Genomic DNA, 26,317 nt, shown 5'->3' on the forward strand with positions numbered 1-26,317 from the left:
GACGAGCGTGGGAAATCGCACGCTTTCCCAGTGGGCCTGGATTACGAGGGAAGAGCCACCAAGTAGGGTTCCTGCCACACCACTGTGCTGGGTGCTTCACGTACAAATCCTCAATACTCCTGAGCGCCCTGGAGTAAGTGACCCCGTTTTACACAGGAGAAGAGAGAAGGCCCAGGGAGGTTATGTGTTTAACCCCAGTTCTCAGAGCCAGTAAGAGCCAGAGACCGACCCAACTCCCACGGCCAGCTTTCTTTCCACGCTCTGGATCTGCCTTCCCTGTGGGGAAGTCGATTTCCTGGCCCCCACGTTCCCAGGGCACCGCTTAGCAGCCTGGGCTGTGGGAAGAAAGCAGCAGAGCCCATTTTGAACAAAGCTATAAACTGAAACACCACAGTCCCTTTCTTTAAACAAAACAAGACGGTTTCTGGCAAAAACTGCCTTCAAAGGAATTCTGTGAAACCAGTCCTACTTGCCCACCATTACGGAATCCAGAAGGCATTCCCAAAGAAAGAACTCCCAGTCTACTTCACCGTGAACACCTGGTAAAGGGAACGGTGATCGTCCTGTGCAGGCGATGGGCCCGGCTGCAGCCCGGCGACAGGGAGCCCTCGCCAGGAGCGGTGTGCCAGGGGTCCCCCCACCCGGCCACACGACCCTGCCTTCTCAGACAGACACCTCCACCAGGACCGCGGGGCCCCTCCCTGCTCCTGGGAAACCTCTGACATCGCCCTGGTAGCCCCTGGAAACCATGGGTAGTCAAGTGAGGCGTCCAGGGGACAAAGGATCAGAAAATACAGGGTTCATTCTCCAGAATGATACTAATAAGGACAGTAATAATCACAAAGGCACTTTTCTTTTCTTGGACTCAGTTTCCCCGACTGTCTGTCAAACACTCCTCTCGGCTCGCAACATCTGTAACTCTTCCTTTATGTCGGTGTTCCCCCGGGAAGGGGGTGGGGGAGGAGACTCCCTTTCCTGTCCACCTGCCGCATTCCTGCTCACTCTCACTCTTTCTAGTCTTCCTAAGCTCCTCAGCGAGGATTTCCAAGGCTCTCCCAAGTAGATCGGAAGCCTATTTATTCCTTCAGTGCTTCCAATGGCAACTTGTACCTACCTCCTTTGTAGCCTTTGATGTTCTGTATTATAATCTCCGCACCTCAAGGCGGGGGCCGAGGTGGTTCATGGGTACCCACAGGAGCTAACACCTTGCTTGACATCACTAGGTGTCCAATAAATAGGAAGAGTGAGTGGACTCAGGGAAGAGGTCACTGGAGGTTTCCTTCAGGCTACCTTACAGTATAGCTTTCAGAGACTTCCTAAATGACAACTAGTTCTGGGTGAACTCTCCAGATGACAACGTCATCTGGATGTGCTCAGATGTGGCCGCCTCTCATTTGCAAATTCATCCTGAGCTCACTACTTGTGAAATGCCTTCCGCAGCTTGGGACTTTGGACCGGGAGCAGACATGCTGGGAGCCCCTATTTCCAGGTCTACTTCTTCAATAAAGGTCACCCCCGGGTACGTCAGAGAGAGGGAGAGAGGGCTAGCAGTTGTGAAGCACCTACTGCGTGCTGCAATAAAACTGAGAGGCAGACATCAATATCCTACTTTATAGATCCCGCCCGCTCGAAGTGTGGGCCGAGGACCAGCAGCGGCAGTCACCTGAGAAAGGGACAGAAATACACAAAGTCAGGCCTCACCCCAGACTTAGTGAAGCAGACACTGCATTTTGAGAGATCCCCGGTGACCGTCTGCAGTGTAAACACGGAGAGGCACCGTCCCAGATGCGGAGCCCGAGGCTCCTGGCCGGCATACACTGGGATTTGAACTCAAGTCAGAAAGGCCTGTTCTGAAAGAATGTCCCTTCCCACCACCTGGCTTTTTAAGAACCATCCCAACCGTATAGCTTCGAAAAACACATCTAACATAATACAAAATCTAAGATATACAGTGGACCCTTGGACAACGTGGGGGTTAGGAGCACTGAGCCCCCCACACAGTCAAAAACCCAGGTGTAACTTTTGTCTTTCCCCTAAAACGTCACTACTAATAGCCTAGTGTTGACCAGAGCTTTACCGATCACACACACAGTTGATTATCACACACCTGCAGGTTATATTAAGTTATGTATTCTCTCAGTCAAGGAAGCTAGAGAGAAGAAAATATTAAGAAAACCATAAGGAAGAGGAAATATATTGACAATATTTATTGTAAAAAAAGAAATGCATGTATTAGTGGACCCACGCAGTTCAAACCCATGTCGTGCAAGGGCGAACTGAACTGAAAAAAAAAATGTTCTAACAAAGTTCATTGTTTCAAAAATTTATATAAAGAAAATTTCACATCCCACATCACTAAATACCAAAAAACCTAGCAGAGTTCTCCTGCCCTGCTATGACAGTATTATAAATTTTCCTTTTTTATTCCAAAATACAACTAACATGACTGGAGTGTTGCTTGGGTGATTAAAAGTCACTGAGTTCTGGGTTTTCAGGTGTCTCCGTGAGAGACTGACGCACAGTATCAAGAAGCTGGGCTTTTAGGTTCCAGTGGACGTTCATTTCAACTCTGAGCATAATTCATAATTTGAGAAAGCAGGCAACTTCCTTGGGGCTGTGTCCTTCAGGAACAAGACAGGCGAATGCCACCCCACACACAGCTGCTGCCAGGGATAACGACATCATGTACACACGGGAACACGGCAGACAATAAATGTGGGACACCATCACCACCATCTCCAACAGCGACCTTGACTGGTTGACACGCCAGGAAAATCAGCCTGTTAACGAGGCTTGCACACATTGTTATTCTGCGAATTCGCCAGCCAGCAGGGATACTTAACAGAGACATGATTTATTAGTAATCAATAACATTTAAGAAAGTTGTGGGCATATTTTTTAGTGATTACCAAAATGATACGCTTACTTTCTTTTATAGTGACCCTGCAGCAAATAGGGAACAAATGAACAATTATTTTCTATTACTTCGGAGCCAGGGAAAAGGGAGAAAAGCGTTAATGATGGAAAAATGTAAAGAACGGATAAGAGATGGGAAAGCCACTAAATGCGATACACACTGCCACATTGTACATGTGCGTAATTTGACAGTATACAAAGCACTTTCCCCATCCGTTACCTTCCCCAGTTCTCACTCTCTGAAATATGACTGTCTCCATCTTGAAGGTGGGGAAACAGGTGCAGAGAGAGCAAATGACTGGTTCACTCAGAGCCTAAGCGTAAGCTATGGCAGAAACACAAACCCAAATCCTCTGAACACAGCCCGGTCTCTCTTCTATTAGGCTACTTAAGGAATTGAAAGTGACTACTCTCACAACAGCTAGCTCAGCTGCGGACAACCACGCCCGGGACAGTACACAGGTCACGCAACCCCATCCCAGTGGTGACCGCCTCTGCCCAACACACATATATATCCTTTAAAAGACTGGCATCTAAAGGAGAAAAATGCTACTTTTCTTGAACCTGTTCCTTCCTGACAATAATTTCTGTTTGCGGATCTGTTGTTGTTTGGCTACCAGAAAAGAATGTTCGATTAACTTTCCAACCTCCTTCTTATGCTAATTACAGCTCATCAGCATCTGGACACCCACAAGCAAAATCAATCTGACTACAAAGTCAAGCCAAAGATATTTTCTTACCATAAAAAATAAGCAAATATGACTGCAACATGATTAAATCCACAGAACATTTCCCCGGCAACCTGCAGGCTGCTACATATAAAACTCACAGCCAACATCACAAGAACACAGGAAGGTGGACACCAACAATCTCACACATTTAACTGTATTCTTTATGAGCAGTGAAATACATACAAGCTTATTTTCGGCTCATCCCCTTCCACATTGTATCTGTTGTTAAGACTCCAAAATTCAAATACTCAGACATTAAAAAAAAAACACCAAACCATTGGAAGGCATCTTCACATCCCCTTATACTGAAACCAGATGAACTTAAGACACATTAGCCTTCAGTCCACACCATGTTTCCTTACCACCCTGAAGTCCCAGCACATACACAATCTCTGGAAGAGCCAACATCACTATCCAAGCACAGCTCCCCTTTCTAAACCATCACCTCTGCAATCTAATTCTTTACCCCAAATCTATCCTGCCTTCCAGCTTCCTAACCGTATTAAAAAACACACCCTTGACAAATATGTCCAAGACAGAGTGAGTAAAAACAGGTTACAACATAGTGTGTTCCAGCTGTACAAAATTATCTGCACACACAGTCAAGTCCCCCCCCACACACACCTCACACAGATGTTTGAATGGACGGCATCCACGAGGTTTTCTATAATTCACTCTGGAAGGTGAGACCGGGGGAGATTTGTACTTTCCCACAAGCTTAAACTTTCTACATCAGTTTACTCCATTCATATTCAGAAAAAGCAGTAATGCCATTTTTAACAAGCCTCCCCCGAAGACCCACCACGTCAAGATGTTCTCTTGGCACAGAGAGAGACAGGGACACCAAAGGCTTGTGCCCTGGGCGCTCTGACCAGCGGTTCTCGTGCTGACTGAGCAACAGCACCCGGGGCTTTCTAAAAATACAGGTGCCCGGAGTCCCAGACCTCCGAACTTCTGGAGGTGGGGCCAAGGCACATGTATTTTGTCAAAGCTCTTCAAGTGATCTGACCAGTCAGGGGTGAAAACTCCAGCAGGGACCCAGAGAGGGAGAGAGAAGGCCAGCGTGCTGAGTGAAGTGTGTGACTACAGGCAGGCAATGGCAAGGTGACCAGATGGGGACAGAATGCCAGGGCCACAGCGGTGCTGAGCTTCAGGAAGGAGACCGCGAGGGGAGAGCTCCTGGTGCACACACACACCCTACGCTGGAAGCTCAGAAGAAATGAACGAGGCGTGGCAGGCAAACCGCTGGGCCGGAGACAGTGCCCAGGGTACCTATGCAGTGCCCAGGGCAGGACTTACTGAAAACCGAAAGAAACAAAGTAAGAAAGACACCCAGCAGTTTAGATGAGGCCCACTGCAGGGGAGCAACCTTCAATTTATGAAAAGAAGGAGGAGGAGATACAACTGCGGGAAAATCCTGGGTTAAAATCCTAGCAAGACCGTGTGCTAGCCTGACCTGTGGTGGCGCAGTGGATAAAGCGTCGACCTGGAAATGCTGAGGTCGCCGGTTCGAAACCCTGGGCTTGCCTGGTCAAGGCACATATGGGAGTTGATGCTTCCTGCTCCTCCCCCCATCTCTATCTCTCTCTCTTTCTCTCTCTCCTTTCTAAAATGAATAAATAAAAATAAATTAAAAAAAAAAAAAAAAGACCGTGTGCTAGCTGTGTGTCCTTCGGAAAATAACTCCTCTATGCCTCCATGTCCTCACCTGTAAACTGTGGGTAATACACGGCTCTGGGGTTACTGCCAGGATTAGAAAAAAAATGAGACAATGAATGTAAAAGCCTATCAGAGTGCTCAGAACAAAACAGCCCCCAAACAGAAACACTAGGAAGTATATCCCAGTAAAGTTTATGTGTTGAATTTTAATAAAACAGGGCTCAGAGTTAATTACTGCCTAAGCCATTTCTTCATTTTGGCACTACCTTAAAATGCTGGAGAAATAACCTAGAAAGGTTTGGCTATCTCTTCACTGTTGCTTCAACACTCTTGGTATTTTTTTTTTTTTTTACTTCTATAAAGAAGATACATTGCATACTAAACCATTGCTATAAAATTTAATCAAGATTATAAATGAAAACTAGCAGTCATATTGACAAAATAATAAATGTACCAGTGGAAAATTCTATATCCAAAATAAGAATTCAGCTAATGCTGTCACTAAAGAACTAAGTTTCCACCTGGCAGAATGGAAAACAGAAGAAAAAAAAGAAGTGATAAATGTTTCTCCTTCATCCTCTCTACCCAGGCCCTCAGTATCACAATCGAATTTGTTCTAAAATAGCTGAAATAGTCAAAATAACTAAAATTAGTATTATATGTATAACTTGTAAACATTTGGAAGCCCCCGGGCGGGGGCGCAGTGGATAGAGCGTCATCCTGGAGTGCCAAGGTCACCAGCTGGATCCCAAGGGCACTGGCTGAACCTCCGGGTCACCAGTTTGGGTCTCGGTCAGGACACATATAAGGATCACTGGGTTCACAACTAAGTGGGACAATAAGTCGATGCTTCTTTGTCTTTTCAACCCCACACCCCCAAATATTGGGGAGAGTCCTTTTTTGGATAACACAATAAAACATAAACAAAAACAGCCACAACTACTACCATTAATGAACGCTTACTACGTTCCTAAGCACTGTACGTATATAACTCAGTCGATTCTCACAACAGCTCTGCGGGGTCTCCAAGGAACTCCTCAGGAGCTTAATAAAATACACATCCACCGACATTATGCAGACTGGTGGAACTGGGCACTCTGGGAACGTGTCCCAGACGACGATAGTCTACACAAAGTCCCAGATGACTGACGGCAGCTAGGGTGAAGGCTCACTGCAGTCTGTCCCTCCCAACTTTTATTTCACACATGCCCTTTTTTTTTTCCCTACTTGACAGCCCTACACTTGGATAACTCAGACCTAAGGTTTGGCTCCAAAGCCACCTTTCTAAGGTAAAGCTGTTTCTAATCTCCAACTGTCCACATACCACCCAGGCTGGATTAGGAACCCCTCCCTCCCTGCTCCCATTTACCTTGTAATATAAATGCAGGTTTCCATGTCTGTCTCCCCAGCTGGGCTGTGAGCTAGTTTACCTTCTACCTACAGCACCAAGCCTGGCACAAAGCAGGGGTTAGTGGTTTGCTTAATACAAAAAGAATAAAGCTTCACTGACCTCCCGTAAGGGCTCTTGCCCGTAGAAACACACTCTGCAGGAGTGTGAAGGAGAAGGGTCCGGTACCTCACGTAAGAAGTGATGAATGTTAACAGGGCTGGTATAACCAGGGTCCTAACTGAGGGTTCAGGTTACAGGCCACCATGAAACCCAGTGGCTCTTCCATCTCCCTGGGTGCTCTCATTATGACTCAGCCTGTCTGCACATGGAGTCCCGGTCCACAGCTGGCCTTCACACCCACAAAAGTCAAGGATTTTGACCCAACATATTTTCTCATAACGTGGAAACTGAGTAATGACTATTTTTGAAAGGAGGTCAAATAGGCAGTAACTGTATTCCTGTTTATTGAATGTCCACATGCTAGACACTATACATAAGATGTTAATGACCATTATTCTTCACATGACTCTTTAAGAAAGGTTTTATCAGGCTTGTTGATTAAAGGAATTGAAACAACTTGCCCAAGGCCACCAGCTAGTCTGGAGACAGAGCTGGGATCTGAAGCCACGCCTGTCTGTCCAGAGCGACAACCCTCCTTCTACGACCCTGTGCTGCCTCCGGATCCCAACCGGAAGATCGTCGGAGCCCTCTGGGGTCAGAAGAAGCTTTAAAGCAGACTATGCTTAAGTTCTGCTCTGTTGCTTGTTTACTGAAAGAGCTTTGGTCATTAAAACCTCTCTGAGATTTATCTGTAAGAAGATAGAAGTGCCTAATTCATAAAGTAGGTACACTTGTGAACCCCTGAACGTATTAGTAGATGCCCAATAAATACGAGCTGGCCGTTAGCCTGTGTCCCTCCGCCTCCCTGCAGAAGAGGGTAAATATATCCTGCTTCACTGTCCTCCCCGCTGACAAACAACTAGGCTGTGTTCCACTCAGGAAAGAAAGGCCTGAGGGCAAGCTCTTAATATGATAGAACCAGTTAGCAAACCAGATGCGCAACACTCAAAATCACCCCCCGAGGCCTCACGAGGAACCCCGAAATCCAAACACATTGCTATTTCAGCATCTTGACATGTTGTTGTCTGAGGTCAGGACCGAGACAAGCAGCTGGAGGGAGAGAAAAGGAATTGATCCAGAGTCTGTTCAATTATAAGGTTTTAAAACAACAGCAAGATATTTCCATCCTTGTTTAACATCAAGCGCCTGCCAGTACATGACTTAATCCCATTCCTTTTTTTTAGCAAGAGAGAGAGACGGGAAGGGAGAGAGATGAGAAGCTTCAACTCATAGCTGCATCATTTTAGTTGTTCACTGACTGCTTCTCCTATGGGCCTTGACTGGGGAGCTCAAACTGAGCCAGTGACCCCTTGCTCAAGCCAGCGACCTTGGGGTCCCACACTCAAGCCAGATGACCCTATGTTCAAGCTGGCGACCTCGGGTTTACGAACCTGGGACAGGACTTCAGTGTCCCAAGTCAGTGCACCACCACCGGTCAGACAATGCCATTCTTAAAATTAAATACTGTTCTGTCTTCACTTGCTCATTGTTCTGACCATTATAACCAGCCCTTTATAAATTTTAAGCTTGGGGAATACACAAAGAGGGGGGAGATTTTCGAGTCATCTGTTTCCGGGTGATTTGGAGAAGTGGGGACTGGGGCCAGCTCGTGTGCCCTCCCCGGGGAAGCTTTCTGTCTTATACTCCACGAAAGACTGGCATGTTTACAGTGCGCCTCTGTGGATGGCGGATTCAGGGCAGGAACGCATTTCTTTAGGCGAGGACTTCTAAAATTACCAACCGAGTACAAAGAAGAGGGACACAAATGGGGAACCATCCTCCCTGCAGCCACTAACATTAGTGAAGCAGGGATTGTGCTAAGCACTTTATCTTTATTTATTTATTTATTTATTTTTTACAGAGACAGAGAGAGAGTCAGAGAGAGGGATAGACAGGGACAGACAGACAGGAATGGAGAGATGAGAAGCATCAATCATTAGTTTTTCAGTGCGCGCTGCAACACCTTAGTTGTTCATTGATTGCTTTCTCATATGTGCCTTGACCGCGGGCCTTCAGCAGACTGAGTAACCCCTTGATCAAGCCAGCGACCTTGGGGTCTTGAACCTGGGTCCTCCGCATCCCAGTCCGACGCTCTATCCACTGCGCCACCACCTGGTCAGGCTCTTTATTATTTCATTTATCCCCATCAAACACCCTTATGAGACAGATCCCAATATTATCCCAATTGTACAATCGAGGAAACACAGGCTCAGAAAGGCTAAACAATTTCCCCAAAGTCACAGAGTTAGTAAATGACAGGACCAACACATCAACCCAAGTCCTGTTTCATCCACAACCCATGTTCTGAATCACCCATGTCCCAATAATTGTCATACACGCCTCAGAGCTCACCGCCCCCTCTGCCACTCCCAGCAGCAGTTTAAGAATGAAACACTATTTATCTTTCAAGAAACACTCAAATGCCATCTCTTCTCTTAAGTCTTCCCAGCATCCCTAGAAGTCTAGGCTTCCATAACCTCCAGTATAACATTTAGTACAGTATGATGTCTGGGGTCAGTATTAAAATGACAATTCATAATAAACTAACATTTATTGTCCCTATACTATGTTAGACTTACACAAAAATAATAATTCTCATAATAATCCCAAAAGGGTGGTATTAATCCTATTCTCAAAGGTAAATAAACAAACACGTATTGAATGTTACTATGAGACAGATGCTCTGGCATTATGGGAGAACCATAAACTGGTTAACACGGTAAAAGTCCTTGGAATTCCACAACGCTCTTAATGATAGGCAGGTGTCTTGCTCCGTCTGTAGATGGTGCATTCCTGCTCTCTTGTGTCCTTTGATAATGAAGCACTCTGGTCTAGTGTGTCTTTGTACTTGTGTAAAGCCAGATACACAGTTACCATCATAACTGCCTGGCCCATGCAGGTTCACATTAGATTCGGACAGACAGTAATGAAACAACAGAGCCAAGAACTGGTGGGCCATTAGTTTTAATCCTAGCTTGCACCCAGTGGGCAGAAATATACATACTGGGCTTCAAAACCCACTCATTCAGTTCTCACAAAGCTACTGACTTATCTGAGTTTCCTAGAATCAAAGGTTTCTAGCTCACCAGCCTTATTCACCTCTGTTCCTCATCTCCTTCTCTCTGCACAAACTGGCTTTTCCTTCAGCACTCCGCCATCTTGGCTGCCTCTCCTCTCCTCCATGTGGCCTTACTTTGCTCTCTGCTCTCTAATGCTAATATCTCAGGAACCGAGAGAGCAAGTTCCTAGTATGCCCCACTTTATAGTGCAGAAATCCAAACTTTTAATCCAATATACAAAATAGGGAAGTCTCTAATACAAAATCACTTATCTGAGGCATGATGGGATTGTACCACCCACATCAAAAAGGGTGGGGAAGGCTTAGTCCTAAAACCAAGCCCCAGGCTACAAGGATCTTGCCTGCCCACAGCCCACCCCCAACACACATTAATATCACCTGGGTGATGGCCTTCCATGTGGGCAGCGCCATCTTTAACAAAGTGAGCATAATATATTTTATCTGCCCAACAACTTGCTAGTATGGTTTTTTGGGAAATATCTGCAAAAGTGCTTCTTTTCCCCCTTCTTTAAACTACAAACTCGCTGAGGGCTGGGAGTGCCACCCTAATTTGCATGGTGGCATGCAGGACAGACAGGAGAAATGGAGACTAAGGCAGAGAGACTTAGTAAGGTGACAGTGAGAGTTCAGAGAGGTGAGGAGGGCAGTCAGTGGCCAAGGACAGGCCTGATTCAAGAGCTTTTCATACAGCAAACTTCATGGGACTTACGATCAATCACATGTGGGGACCACTGGAGTTTGCTGTGGGCGGTGGAGTGCCGTCGCGACATTTACCAGGAGAGAACCAGCAGAGACTTGGGCAATGAAGGGAAGAGCATGGTTTTGAAAGAGCTGAGCTGGAGCATCTGGCGGGATTGTCTGCTGGCTAATGAGCTGTGCCGACGGGCGCTTGGGAGAGAAACAAGGTCGAAGGTTTGGGAGTCAACAGCAGAGAGGTAGAGGTTCAAGTTGCAGCAGTGGGTGAGATCGTCCAAGAAGAGCGGAAACAAGAACCAGGAAGACACCGCCGTCACGTGTGGAAGTGAACAATCTGAGGAACAGGCAGAGGAAACGGATCTGGAGCTGGGACACGAGGAGAGAACAGCTTCCCTGGGGACAGGGGGTCCTAGTTTGTTCCCTTTCTCCTTGAGACCTGTCACATGCTAGTCTTTGTTAAATTCTTTTTTTTTTTTTTTTTTTTTTTTTTTTTCATTTTTCATTTTTCTGAAGCTGGAAACGGGGAGAGACAGTCAGACAGACTCCCGCATGCGCCCGACCGGGATCCACCCGGCACGCCCACCAGGGGCGACGCTCTGCCCACCAGGGGACGATGCTCTGCCCATCCTGGGCGTCGCCATGTTGCGACCAGAGCCACTCTAGCGCCTGAGGCAGAGGCCACAGAGCCATCCCCAGCGCCCGGGCCATCTTTGCTCCAATGGAGCCTTGGCTGCGGGAGGGGAAGAGAGAGACAGAGAGGAAAGCGCGGCGGAGGGGTGGAGAAGCAAATGGGCGCTTCTCCTGTGTGCCCTGGCCGGGAATCGAACCCGGGTCCTCCGCACGCTAGGCCGACGCTCTACCGCTGAGCCAACCGGCCAGGGCTGTCTTTGTTAAATTCTGAACATATCAGGAGCCCCCAAGAAAAGCTGGCCCCAATCAATGACATGTTGTTTAAAAATATTTCTTGCTTGTCTATGCTGGTTCAAGTCCCATCCCTTCTGACTGCAGGAGAGGTTTCGCCATGTCCTCTTCTAGCCCTGGAGGTGGCGGGAGCTCTGGTCGGCTCCGCTACACTGTTCGAGGAGTCCAAGAAGCACCGGCAGCTACGAGCTATTCTTTGCGGGTGACAGAACGGTATTCTTTAAAGCATTAACCTGTTATCAACTGCTGTTATTAGGCATATCTGCATGGGTGCGTACGCCCAGCACACACACCACACACACCACACACCTACACACTGCCTGGTAGCTCACTCGCTTAAAGCTTATAACAGCCTCCGGGGGAACCATATTAAAGCCGCAATTAAGTAGAACTGCTACAAACTCAATAACTCACCTACCTAATGAAGCAATATAAGAAAAATTGGGCCTATTTTAATAAGAATTTTCAAAAGAGACAAGAAGTAAAGGTCAAATGCCACTTCTGGATCCCAGCTCTTTCCTTCTCCCCTCCTATTCAGAAGCAGTTAATACCAAGGAGACAATACACACTGTGCTATTCTTTGCAGAACCAAAGAGGCAACCAATCACTATTGCACAGGAGGGCAAACTATTCCTTTCCAACCCATCCCCCAAACTAAATGCCTCCCCTGATCTATTTCTGAGGTTTTATCATGCAAACCTGAATGGATTTCAATTACAATAATTCCTTTCCTTCTCCACCCCAACTCACAAAAGAGGAACTAAATTACCAGCACGGCTAGGTTAGAAGGACAGTTTTTGCTTCCTCCCTGCTCTCTGGAGGCGCCTTAATCGCGAAGTTCTCCTCTCGCATTCCCTTCGTCGAGTCGGCGTTAGGAGCACAGCTGCCTCCCTGTCGGCCGACTATTTAGCATAAATAAAACGGCCACTCTCCCCGTCCTCCCCCGACCACGGTTTGTGCAGTCTCTGCCTGGCTTTCCCGGCGACCTCTTAGAAGGATGGGTGCACGTGACTACGGCCAGGGTGGACAGAACTGGAGACAGCTTTGGTAGGGAGAATTTAGAATTCTTAAGGTACCTGCTCTATTGTGGGATCTATACTAAGCCCATGTGTCATGTTACCTGACCCTCACGACCACCTAGGGGTGGATCTGGCCTCACTACCTTACAGATGGGGCACGGAGGACCAGAGAATTCGGGAATCTGCCCACGAGCCCATGGTTGATCAACAGTGGGTCCATCTGCGCCACAGTAGGGAATACAGCTGCCGCAGGAGTCGGGAAGGCCCTGAGACATGGTAAGGGCTGACGCTGGACCAGGATAGACTTAAAGGAGGCTAACGCTGATATGTCACAGCCTCTGAGATCTGACAAGAAAGGGAAGCATGCAGGCAGCCGTCCAGAGCTTCTGGGATGGGAGGTGATCCGCAGCCCACACTGCTTACTGAGTTGTTGGATCACCACAAGAAGCTTGTCACAGGGTGACCTCACTTATCAGGAAGTTCTATTCACAACATGGCTCTTAAGGATTCAGCCCTAATGGAGGGCTTCAGACATAGACTCCAAGTCCATGAGACAAAGTACAATTTATGGCTAGCAAACCACTTTTAAAAAAAACCTTGTTATTGACTTTATTGGGGTGACATGGTTAATAAAACGATAGAGGTTTCAGGTGTTAATTTCTACAGTACCTCATCTGTATATCATACTGTGTGTTCACCACCCTGAGTCGTCTCCTTTCCTCACCATCTACCCCCTTGCCCTCTTCTACTCCCCACCCCTCTCCCTCTTCTGGTCCCCATACTGTTGTCCGTGTCTACGAGCGTGTTTTCCCTTTGCTTACTCCCTTCACCCTGCTCACCCAGCCCCCCAGGAAAAGCCCCCTCGCCCCAGGAGATGACTGACCGTCAGTCAGAACTGAAGTCCACTGCACTGACGGTAGCCCTGCAGGGCTCTGAGGAAGTCCAAGCCCACGTCTGCTCTCAGGGGGCAGTCTTTCGGAAGGCGATGTTCATTCATGTGGTCAGTAAACATTTCCCTTGCATCCACCACAGGCCAAGCACCAGGCCGGGCTCTGGCACCCAGAGGTGGCAAGGCCACTGGTTCCACAATCTCAAGCTATGAAGGCAAAGTCCCGAGACCAAGAGGCTCTATTCCAGTCCATGGGCTCATGACATGCCTCCCTGAGAAAGTGACAGCCAAGCTAAGGACCTAAAGGATGAGAACAGGTGGCCAGGCAGACAGAGGAAAGAGCGTGGCGGGGGCCTGGGGCCAGGAACGAGCAGGGCCCGTCTGTGAATACGCCCCGTGGTCGGAGGCTACCGGGCTCTGGCTCAGCATGCCGCGCGGCCAGCGCACAGAGCAAGCCGAAGGACAAGACGTGACAGAAGCCTTGAAGCATGTGCCCTGCCTGCCTGGCTCCGCTTTGGTTCTCATCCTACTTCAGGCCCGAGGACCAGAGAGCCCGGAGCAGCAGCAGCTACCGGGGACCCCTCTGCAGGGGCCCAGAGCTGCATGTGCGTCTCTCTGGGCGCTGGTGTACTCAGGCTGGGTTCATCCTCACCGGCCATTACAGCCCAGACGTGCCTTCCAGATCTCTCACCAAGCCCCAGCCCTCCCTGACCTAACGCTACCGAATTCCTCCGGCGGTCCTCCAGAGCAAGCGAGCTGCTGCCAGCACGCCACGGGCACACCTTTCAGAAGGAGAACAGCTCCTCACTGAACCTGTCACCTCTCTTCTCAGCACCGTCCACACGGAGCACGGCCAGCTGTGGGCCGGCCCCTTCCCCTTCGAGCTGCCTGCTGTGCGCCACCCAGGCTCTCCCAGAGCCCAGCGGGGTGGCCACAGCGCGGGCCTGAGCCGCGTCCCGGATCACTGGACAGAACCTTGACAAGCGGGCCCGTGCCTCGGAACCTTAAGTTCCAGAGACCAGAGCATCCAGCTCTCTGGTCTAGCTTCCTCATTTTACAGAGCAGGGAGGGAAACGCAGCCCGGAGAGTTAAGGGGTCTGAAGTCACTGACTAGCAGCAGGCCTGCGGCTCAGTCACCTCCCAGCTGACTTCCCAAGAAACCAAGGTACCGCCCCCACCTCGTAGGTGGTCAAGCCTCAGAAAGAGAGCCCGTGACACAGCAGTACTAGGGCGGTAGCAGGTTGTCGAGCAATGACGACTGTCTCCACAGGTTCATCTCCTGGACCTCCAGGACCCCTTAGTCTGTCTCCCATGCCTCGTTTTGCTGCATTTCTCCGGAGTCAAGAGAAAGGACCAGCAGCAGGGCTGCTGACAGCCGGCAGACGCGTTTGCGGCTGCTGACTGGGCGACGCCTGATTGGAGCTGACCTGGAGTCTGCACTTGTCCTCAGATCTCTAGGTCACAGCTCTCTGCACCGCCAGTGCCGCCCTTGCGGACTCTCTGTGGTCTCTGGAGAGCTGGTCTGATCAGAGGAGACCACATTGGAGGCGACCACTGACGCCAGTCATGTCACCTTCCCTTTGGCCACTCCAGGTGGAAGACACGAAGCCAAGTCAGTCTGAGAAGGGCAACTTTTATCTAGGCGGGTGAGGACCGCAAAAGAGCCTGCAGATACCGACACCAATTCTAGTAGTCGCTGACAAAAATACATACGTGTCACCCGAACCATTGGACAAATGTTAACTTTTGACAAGATGAACAAATTAGTCGGCCAAGCAGCTTGGGTTTTCCTCCCCTCTTACACAACCAGCTCCTCACACCCCTCCTTGCCCTCTCCTCACTTTAAAATAACCACCCAACCACGTGGATCCCCCAGAACCGGAGCCCGAGGGCCTCCAGCAGAACTGTCAGAGCTCAGGAATGGCGGCCTCCCAGGTGGCGCTAAGGCTGTTTGGGGGGGGGGGTGCAGCAGGCCCCAGACAGAAGCAGGACGAGACTGGCCCCGCAGTCGCTACTCTGGCTACGGTATCACAATTCATGGCAGCATTTTGCTGGGAGTATGCACCGTCAGGGAGGAGAAACATAAAAAGGGGAATCTGGGCTGTAAATAGTTTATTTCGGCAATTCCCGATGTTAGCTGAATCATACTTTAATACAGAAATGCACGAAAGCACCGCTCCGGGGGTGACATGTGCTGCCATCTCATTACTCTTTCCAAATGGGTCTTCCATCAGAGAGACACCTTGCCACAAATTACCGTGAAGGAAACAAAACCCTCACGCACAGACCTGCTAACGGGTCGGAAGGAAATGGAACCACTAGGGTTCGAGCAAGTAGAGAGCCGTGCAGCAGAGACCACTGGTGACCGGGGGGGTCTCTGGGTTGCTTTTCCATGCACAGAAAATACAAAAGTAGAAAAAAAAACCCGTAGCACTCTTCAGCCTAAGAGTCCACTCCTCAAACGCACATCTGAGTTTTTCAAAGTATAAGGGATCCTCGGGTTACGACAGTCTTGACATATGACATTTTGAGTTTAGAATGCTCACTCCCATAAAAAGTTAAAGAAATTCAGAGGTGAGCATTTCGACTTCCGGTGTTAGCGCTGGACTCCACAGACCACGCTGGCTGTACAGAAGACTGTGCAGCAGTGTAACGTGTTTGTGTTTTCACGTTCCAGATTATGACTTTACAACTGCGTGAGAATAGGTAAGTGACTAGGGTTGGATGTGTTTCGACTTACACCAAAACTCCAATGGCATCACACTGTCATAGGAGCGGAACAGTGTCGTAACCCGAGGACCCCCCTGCAGCGCTCGTTTCTGCCAGTTCTCTTCGGGCACCTAAAGAAGGCTGCGTTTTCCGGCAAATCCTACCTTCGTGCTCCTTCTCGGTGGTTCCCACTTTCTTGATCTTCCTGGGTGATTTCATGAAGAGAGGAAAGATGGTCCGTAAGCCAAGGATGTCGACGAACTTGTGGCAGTTGTCCGTGCCCTCGGGCCCGATCATGGCGTGGTCCAGCACTTTCAGGGCGCTGCTCCGCGAGATCTTCTTCTCTCTGGGGGTCACAGAGGGCTCACGTAAGGCACTGCAGATGGATGGTCTAGGGTTTGTTTTTAGAGTGTATTTACTACAGTACTCATTATAATGGGAAATTTAAAAAAAACAATTTAAATGTCCACCAATGAGAAAATTATTACATTATGGTGTATCTACATGGAATACTACATACTTGTTAACAGTTAGGAGAATCCATAATAACACGAACAACTTTTTAAGGTCAGAATGATAAGCATACAAGGTAATACATTCAGAATTCTATATGCAGCCATTACCTAAATTATGTGAAAACTATACACTAAAAAAAACTGGCAAAAATTACTTCAAAATGCTAACAGAGCCTGACCAGGCGGTGGTGCAGTGGATAGAGCGTCAGATTGGGATGCGGAAGGACCCAGGTTCGAGACCCCGAGGTCACCAGCTTGAGCGCGGACTCATCTGGCTTGAGCAAAAAGCTCACTGGCTTGAGCCCAAGGTCACTGGCTCAAGCACGGGGTTATTCGGTCTGCTGTAGCCCCACGGTCAAGGCACATATGAGAAGGCAATCAATGAATAACTAAGGTGTCACAATAAAAAACTGATGATTGATGCTTCTCATCTCTCTCTGTTCCTGTCTGTCTGTCCCTATCTATCCCTCTCTCTGACTCTCTGTCCCTGTAATAAATAAATAAATAAAAATATTTTAAAAAATGCTAGCAGAGGTTATTTCAAGGTGGTGGAATTATGGGCCACCTATTATTCCCTTTTCAATAGCTTTATCAATATATGATTCACACACCAGACAATTCAGCCATTAAAAGTGTACTATTCAATGGATTCTGGTATATTTACAGCTGAATGTCATCAATTCTAGAACATTTGCATTACCCCAACAAGAAATCCCCTACCCTTTCATCAGCCGCAGCCCCACCTCACCCAGCCCTAAAGCAACCACGAAGCTTTACATCTCTATGGATTTACTTATTCTGGACATTTCCGGGTAAGGGTATCATGAAATATGTGGTCTTTTGTGACTGGCTTCTTTCACCTGGCACGACATTTCCAAGGTTCATCCAGGTGGTAGCATGTTATCAATGCTTCCTTCTTTTCTATGACTGAATAACAGTTCATCCCACGGACACGCCACAATTTGTCTACCCAGCCGGCCATTAATAAACAACTGGGGAACTTCTATCTATTGGTTATTATAAATAATGCTTTCAACGTTCATGTACATGTTTTTGTGTGGACATATGCTTTCATTCCTCTTGTGTGTATGTATACCTAGGAGTAGAATTGCCGGGGTATATGGTACCCTATGTTTTAAGCTTTTGAGGAACCGTCAGATTGTTTCTCCAGAGCGGCTGAACCATTTTACATTTCTACCCGTACTATACAGTGTTCTGATTTCCTTACATCTGTGAGAACACATATCACCTGCCTTTCTGATCTAGCCGTTCTAGTGGGTGTGAAGTGGTATCTCACTGTGGCGTTGCTCTGTACTTCCCTGACCACCAATGATGCTAAGTATCTTTCCTGTGCTTACTGACTGAGCATTTGTGTATCTCCTTTGCAGAAATGTCTACTACTGTTGCGGACACTTCTCGAAAGAATATCATTTTCTATAACCTTATGCTGTATGTTTGTTTTTTAACACTCTATGAGGTAGAAAGGAGTAAGTCAGTGTAAAACCAGTAGCCACAGCCACCATCACAGCTGCCTGGCCCATGCAGGTTCTCATCGGATTTGGACAGTCGGTAAAGAAACAATGGAGCCCAAAACTGGGGGGCCATCATCTTTAATCCTAGCTTGCACCCGGTGGGCAAGTAAAACACACACTGGGCTCCAAAACCCACTCATTCAGTGCTCACAAAGCTACTGACTTATCTGAGTTTCCTAGAATCAAAGGTTTCTAGCTTATCAGACTTATTCACCTCTGTTCCCCATCTCCTTCCTTATCCCTACACAAACTCTGCACAAACTGACTTCTCTCTCAGCACCCTGCCATCTTGGCTGCCTCTCCTGGCCTTCCCCACATGGCCTCTCTCTGCTCTCTGCTCTCCTCTCTAATGCTAATCTCAGGAACCGAGAGAACAAGCTCCTGGTCTGCCCCACTTTATAGTGCAGAAATCCAAACCTTTAATTCAATATACAAATAGGGAAGTCTCTAACACAAAATCACTTATCTGAGGTATGATGGGATTGCACCACCCACATCAAAAAGGGTGGGAAAGGCTTAGTCCTAAAACCAAGCCTCAGGCTACAAAAATCCTGCTTGCCCATAGACCGCCCCCAACACACATTAGTATCACCTGGGTGACGAGCTTACAAGTGGGCAGCGCCATCTTTAACAAAGTGAGCATAATATATTTTATCTGCCCAACAGTTAGTCATTTCATTTTTTTTTTAATTTAGAAAATTAAATTTAATGGGGTGACATTGATCAATAAGAGTACACAGGTTTCAGGTTCATTTCATATTTTAGTATAGCTGGTAAGTCAACCAACCAAGCCAATATCCAATGTTTCCTGAGCACTTACTCAGTTCTGTGGTAGGCACAAGAGAAAAACGAAAATTAAGACGTGGCTTCTGCTATCAAAACCACTTAGTCTATTTAGGGAGCCTAAATTAATATGAAATAATTAGGGGAAAGTATAATCATAATTCTTCCCCATGTATTATTCAATCTACACATATCTAATGGATACCTCTCTTGTGAATAGGACATATCAAGTCCCAGTCCTCATGGAGCTTAATTCTAACTGCAGGAGACAGATGGAAAATCAAGGTACTTGATAGAGGTTAAGTGTTATGGAAATAAAGCAATGTGAAAGAATGGGGAGGATCTCTTAGCTTAGGTCACTAGGGAAGGCCTCTTACAGGGTACAATTTGCATTGAGGTCTGAGTGATGTGATGAGATGAAATGGTCATGTGCATTTTAGGGGCAAAGCACTGAAAGCAGAAGGAACAGCCAAGTACACAGGCCCCAGGGTGGAAACGAGCTGGCTAGGTCAGAAAACAGACGCAAGGCCGGCGTGTATGAAGCACCCCGAGGAGCTGCTCACATCCGAGACGGAAGCATGCGCTGCACGCAAGGCCACGCACGCCTCCAGTCTTGTAGGACGCATGTCGGATGCAGTCAGGCCTCCAACTAAGGAATTGATTCCAGGAGTTAAGAGGATACAACTCAAATGTTTGCTCTGATGCTACCTTGAGTTAGCTACGAGAGGAAAAGAGAAAGAGAAAGAGAGAGAGAGGGATGTATCCGGGGGAGTATGGGGAAAGACAGACATGTGTGTAAATGTCAGAGAGGCCTAAGAGGGCTGCGTGTAGGCTATTCCTTAGTAAAAGAGAGTCCATCAGCTTGAGAGGAAAGCCAGGGTTAGGTTTGAAAATTACTATTTTTCATAATATGGACAATTTAATCATATTTTGAGATATCAAAATGCCAATGGAAATAAGGAGACTAAAGACAAGAAAGGGGAGAAGCAATAGATGGAGCGAGGTGATTGATCAGGCAATGGACAACAAGGCTGCTCAAAAAAGTGGTAAATATCATAACCTAAAGCCCTTCGTCCAATTTCTGACATGAAAGCCAAAGGAAAGGAATCAGAAATAGCATCCCTTTGAATAGGATGCATTCATCCTTCTGCAGAGGAAACATTTAAAACGTGGCACTGTTAAAGTGCTAAACAATGACAGAGCATGCTCTCCTGGGTCTGAGGAGCTGGCCAGGACTGGGTCCCAAGGAGTGAAGGAAAGGAGCGGAGGTCAAAGCTTGCCACCAGTGCCCCTGGGTGCGAGGCCATTCCCGTTTACCTGAGACTAGTCCACTGTTAGGACTGAAAGTCCCACCCCCAGGAGACCCCTCAGTGTGGGACAAACTGAGAGCTGGTCACCCCACTTGGTGCCAACCTCCAACACCAAAAATGCCTTGTGACTCCTCCTACCCTTAGTCCCCTTTCTGTGGGTTCAGTCTAAACAATCCATAGGTGCTCACATAGGACATTCAGTCCAGCTACTGAGTTTAAAAGAAAAGAATAAAATGCTGCTGCTGAGATCGTGCCTTTGAGCGACAGGCATGGCACTCGCCGTTGTGAATTAGAAGCTCCCTGTCTTTAAGCAATGGAAGGATAAGTAAATAAAAATAACTTCAAAAGCTTGAAGCAGTGAGAATTAAGTCCAAGGAGGAGAGAGGTGGAGATAACTTTTACGTGGGAAAAGTCAGTGAAGGGGTCAAATGGAAGGTGAGATCTGAACTGAGTCTGAAGAGTCCGGGTTTGCAGGAAGGGAAGAGAGAGGGGTGACATGGTGGCAGTGGTACCAGAGGCCTGCAAGAGCGTGCCACTGGAGGGACCTAGAAGTCGTTCCGAATAACGGTGGTGGGCGTCGACTGAGGAGAGGTGGGCAGAATCAGGTCCTGGCAGGCCCTAGACGTACTACAGGGAACCTGGGCTTCCACCTTTAGATGTCAAGAAGCCATGAAATGTTTAAGGATGGCTGGTTGGCTCAGTGGCAGAGCGTTGGCCTGGTGTGTGGATGTCCCAGGTTCGATTCCCAGTCAGGGCACACAGGGGAAGTGACTATCTGCTTCTCCCCCCCCCCCACCACCACACCTCTCCCTTCTCTCTCTATATATATATCTCTCTCTCTCTTCCCCTCTTGCAACCATAGCTCGATTGGAGCTAGTTGGCCCCAGGCGCTGAACATGGCTCCGTGGCCTCTGCCTCAGGTGCTAAGAAGAGCTCAGTTGTTGAGCAATGGAGCAATGCCCCGGATGGACAGAGTACTGCCCCCTACTGGGTTTGCCAGGTGGATCCCGGTCAGGGCACATGTGGGATTCTGTCTCTCTGTCTCCCCTCTCACTGAATGAATGAATGAATGAATGAATGAGTGAGTGAATGAATGAAAAAGAGGGAGGGAGGGAAGGGCGAGGGAGGAAGGGAGGGAGGGAGGGAAGGAAGGAAGGAAGGAAGGAAGGAAGGAAGGAAGGAAGGAATGAAGGAAGGAAGGAAAAATGTTTAAGAAAAGGAGAATACTACATAGATCCACTTCAGATGGCTGAATCTGGCAGCCATGTGAAGGGACGCAGAGCTTTGGGTAGAGAGCACAGTGAAAACAGTATAAGTGAAAAATGACAAAGGTTTCTGACTATGGTAGTGGTATCAAAAAGGCATGTTTATGAGACATAAAGTCTTAGCTATCAGGAGCAGGGTAAACAAGACTACAAATTCAGCAGGAAAGTCTTTTTGTATCAAGATGAAATTCTAACAGGGAACTAGACACAAAAAAATACATTTGCTTCTTCTGCGGCTGGACTTTAGCAACCTACATTATAAACTTGAATTTGCAAAGGTTATGACTAAGGGCATATAATCATGTGAGCAGAATTAGGAAACTGAGATAGAATGTAATTGTTTAGACACTCAGGAAAAGGCCTCTTGAAATGAATCATGGCCACATAACGGCATCTCCAGTTACCATTCAGCGTACATTCAAACCATTTCACAAATAACATTGAATTGTTTGAAATTCTAAAGGCAAAGAACTCTGGTTTAGCCAAGTCTTTTTTTCTTTTCTTGCCTAAGCAACTTCGACAAACAAAAGATTTTAAAAGTAAAAGCCTTCTTCAGATAGGCAGAGTGAGACACATTTAAAGGGGGCAGTAATTGCATATTGATCACCATTTAGGCAAGCTGCATGGAGGTGAACTTTGGAATATTCATTGGCCTTAAATTCAGGCTTTTAGCAATCAATAGCTGTTTGGCTTGACTTTCTTGGGTTGACTTTATTTGAAATATTTATTCTACTGGAGGACAAGTAGTTTATCTTAGTCTTGTCTGGGTTCATCAAGTTGTCGATCACGCCAGGACCAATGTGAACGCAAAAGCCTCCATAAAAGCGGGTGGTAGTGAGAAATCACTGAAAGTCATCTGCTGCTCTCCTTTCTGCCAAAGCGTACCTTCTGACGGGAAGGAGCTGTAGGGAGAGAGAAGCTCCCGTTCTTGTTTTAATTAGCTTATTCTTTAGCGTACAGAAACACTGCTGCAATGAACATGCATTCTGATTATAATTTTTTATTCATTTGTTCTTCCATCAAATATTTACGAGGTACCTCACAGGTGCCAGGTATTAAGTTGAGGGTGGAGAGACAGGCACAGCTCACGGTTCTGTGCAGCTCAGTTCACAGGGGAGACAGGTATGCAGACAATGGATGCGCTGAGACCAGCCAAGGACTACGGTGGAGGTGTTTACAAAGTAGAACGTGAACATAGGAAGGGGGCTGACTATGTCTGAGTCGGGGAGGCCTCACAAGGAGACCATGCCTGAACCAAGCTTCACTGAATGTCTTTTCTGCACAAGCAGAAAGGGAGAGGGTATTTCAAGCAGAAGGAAACGACAGCACATGCAAGACATGAGTGAGGAGGGAACACCCAGGGAAGCAGTGTGTGCCAGCGCTGGGGCAGAAAGAGTGAGCCGGGCTGCAGCAGAGCATGGAGCCTGCTGACCTGGTGTACCGGGAGATGCCACTGGCCAGAGGGCTGGATGGATGGATGGGGGGGTGCACAGGGAAGCAGTGTGTGCCAGCGCTGGGGCAGAAAGAGCGAGCCGGGCTGCAGCACAGCATGGAGCCTGCTGACCTGGTGTACCGGGAGATGCCACTGGCCAGAGGGCTGGATGGATGCGGGGGGGGGGGGGGCACACAGGGAAGCGGTGCGTGCTAGCGCTGGGGCAGAAAGAGCGAGCCGGGCTGCAGCAGAGCATGGAGCCTGCTGACCTGGTGTACCGGGAGATGCCACTGGCCAGAGGGCTGGATGGATGCGGGGGGGGGGGGGGGTGCACAGGGAAGCGGTGCGTGCCAGCGCTGGGGCAGAAAGAGCGAGCCGGGCTGCAGCACAGCATGGAGCCTGCTGACCTGGTGTACCGGGAGATGCCACTGGCCAGAGGGCTGGATGGATTGGGGGGGGGGGGGCGGCGCACAGGGAAGCAGTGCGTGCCAGCGCTGGGGCAGAAAGAGCGAGCCGGGCTGCAGCACAGCATGGAGCCTGCTGACCTGGTGTACCAGGAGATGCCACTGGCCAGAGGGCTGGATGGATGGATGGGGGGGGGGGGTGAACAGGGAAGCAGTGTGTGCCAGCGCTGGGGCAGAAAGAGCGAGCCAGGCTGCAGCACAGCATGGAGCCTGCTGACCTGGTGTACCGGGAGATGCCACTGGCCAGAGGGCTGGATGGATTGGGGGGGGGGGGGCGCACAGGGAAGCAGTGCGTGCCAGCGCTGGGGTAGAAAGAGTGAGCTGGGCTGCAGCACAGCATGGAGCCTGCTGACCTGGTGTACCGGGAGATGCCACTGGCCAGAGGGCTGGATGGATTGGGGGGGGGGGCGCACAGGGAAGCAGTGTGTGCCAGTGCTGGGGCAGAAAGAGCGAGCCGGGCTGCAGCAGAGCATGGAGCCTGCTGACCTGGTGTACCGGGAGATGCCACTGGCCAGAGGGCTGGATGGATTGGGGGTGGGGTGCGCACAGGGAAGCAGTGCGTGCCAGCGCTGGGGCAGAAAGAGCGAGCCGGGCTGCAGGACAGCATGGAGCCTGCTGACCTGGTGTACTGGGAGATGCCACTGGCCAGAGGGCTGGATGGATTGGGGGGGGGGGGGGCGCACAGGGAAGCAGGAGAAACAGGAAAGATATATGAGAGGCAGAGAGACCGGTTATAAAAGGCAGAGTAATAGTAGACCAGGAGGGAAAAGGGTTAAGTTCAGATTAAACCTGAGGAGCCTGTGAGACACAGCAGTGATGTCCAACTTAGACCTATGGGTCTGAAGTCCAGGAATGAGATGAAAAAATAGGGAGAAATTGGGAAGAATCGTTAAATCTATGGGGAGTAACTGAATCAATGATATGAGTAAGACTACGCAGAGAGGGTGCAGAAGATACATGCAAGAGAGGGATGGAACCCTGGAGGAAACATCTGAAGGACCAAAGAGATTGAGGAATTAAAAAAAGAAAAGTGAGCCTGACCAGTGGTGGTGTAGTGGATAGCACTGACCTGGGACGCTGAGGTCCCAGGCTCGAGACCCCGAGGTCGCCAGCTTGAGCATGAGCTCATCCAGCTTGAGCACAGGGTCACTGGCTAGAGTGGAGGATCATGGAAAAGATCCTATGGCTACTGACTTGAGCCCAAAGGTCTCTGGCTTGAACAAGGGGTCACTGGCTTGGCTGGAGGCCCCCCTCCAACCCTGGTCAAGGCACATATGAGTAGCAATCAACTAAAGCGCTGGAACTACAAGTTGATTCTTCTCATCTCTCTCCCTCTCTCTTTTCCCCTCTTTCCAAAAAAAAAAAAAAAAGTGACAGTCATCCTTTAAAAGACACTGTGAACCATTAACTAGTTAGTTAATCCTGTGGTTGGACAATTTCAAACAGCTTAACATACATGTTTGAAGTTTCTGAAAGGAGGATGGGGACAAAAAAATACATATGAAAAATCTCCACATTTGATAAAAACTATAAACCCCAGATCTAAGAAGCCAATAATAAACCCAAAATACAAGAGACATGAAGAAAACTACATTAGGTGTCATATCGTAAAACTATTCAAAATCTAATGATAGAGACAAAATTTCAAAAACATCCAGAAAAAAGGGAACACAGGATATACAGGATAACATATAGGAGTAACAGCAGACCTCTCAGCACAAACCAAACAACCCGGATGACAGTGGAATAGCACTAAAACTACTGAAAGGGGAAATGAACCATAAGACCCCACAATGTTGTACCTGGTGAAAACATCGTTCAAGCTGAAGGCAAGCACTTTCTCAGATACAGAGAAACTGACCAGAAGTCATCACCAATAGAGCAGGGCTACAGAAATGTTGAAGGGAATCTTTTAGGAAGAAGAAAACTAGTAGCAGATGGAATCGGTATCTACATAAAGGCATGAAGAGCACTGGCAGGCAAATATCTAGGTAAGTAGAGATAGACAGACTTTTTTCTTAATTAAAAAAAATCTTTGGCATGACTAGGCGGTGGTACAGTGGATAGAGTGTTGGACTGGGATGCAGAGGACCCAGGTTCGAGACCCTGAGGTCGCCAGCTTGAGCATGGGTTCATCTGGTTTGAGCAAAAAGCTCACCAACTTGGACCCAAGGTCGCTGGCTTGAGCAAGGGGTTACTCAGTCTGCTGTAGCCCCACAGTCAAGGCACATATAAGAAAGCAATCAATGAACTAAGGAACTGCAACGAAGAAGTGATGTTTCTCATCTCTCTCCTGTCTGTCTGTCCCTATCTCTGACTCTCTGTCCCTGTAAAAAAACAACAACAAAAAAAAAAACTTTAAAAGTTAACCGACCAGCCCTGGCTGGTTGGCTCAGTGGTAGAGTGTCATCAGCCCAGCGTGTGGACGTCCTGGGTTCGATTCCCGGATTCAATTCCAGGTCAGGACACAAAAGAGAAGTGCCCATCTGCTTCTCTACCCCTCCCCCTCTCACTTCTCTCTCTCTCTCTCTCTCTATATATATATATATCTCTATCTCTCTTTCCTCTCCTATAGGAGAGTCGGCCCCAGGCGCTGAGGATGGTTCTGTGGCCTCTACCTCAGGCACTAAGAAGAGCTTGGTTGCTCAGCAATGAAGCAACACCTCAGATGAGCAGAGCACTGCCCCCTAGTGGGCTTGCCAGCTGGATCTGGTTGCAGTGCCTGAGGGAGTCTGTCTCTGCTTCCCCTCCTCTCACTAAATTAAAAAACAAAAAATTAACTGACAATTTAAAAAGAATAGATAATAAAATTTGTAACATACATAGAAGTAAAATGTATAATAACCATAGCACAAAGGCAAGGAAGGAGAAACAGAAACTTACTGTT

The 26,317-nt window shown here is 48.2% G+C and overlaps 1 protein-coding gene across 2 annotated transcripts in view; it reads right to left on the bottom strand.

Annotated features, from left to right (window-relative positions):
- Positions 1–26,317, bottom strand: part of CTNNBL1 (catenin beta like 1) — a 160,183-nt gene that overhangs the window by 50,260 nt on the left and 83,606 nt on the right. For both annotated transcript variants that reach the window (XM_066236851.1, XM_066236850.1), the window contains exon 11: positions 16,294–16,475. In XM_066236851.1, coding sequence (XP_066092948.1) covers positions 16,294–16,475 — 182 coding nt within the window. The remainder of the gene's footprint in view (positions 1–16,293; positions 16,476–26,317) is intronic.

The sequence above is a fragment of the Saccopteryx bilineata genome, chromosome 6 (genome assembly GCF_036850765.1).
Source record: "Saccopteryx bilineata isolate mSacBil1 chromosome 6, mSacBil1_pri_phased_curated, whole genome shotgun sequence".
Lineage (NCBI taxonomy): Eukaryota > Metazoa > Chordata > Mammalia > Chiroptera > Emballonuridae > Saccopteryx > Saccopteryx bilineata.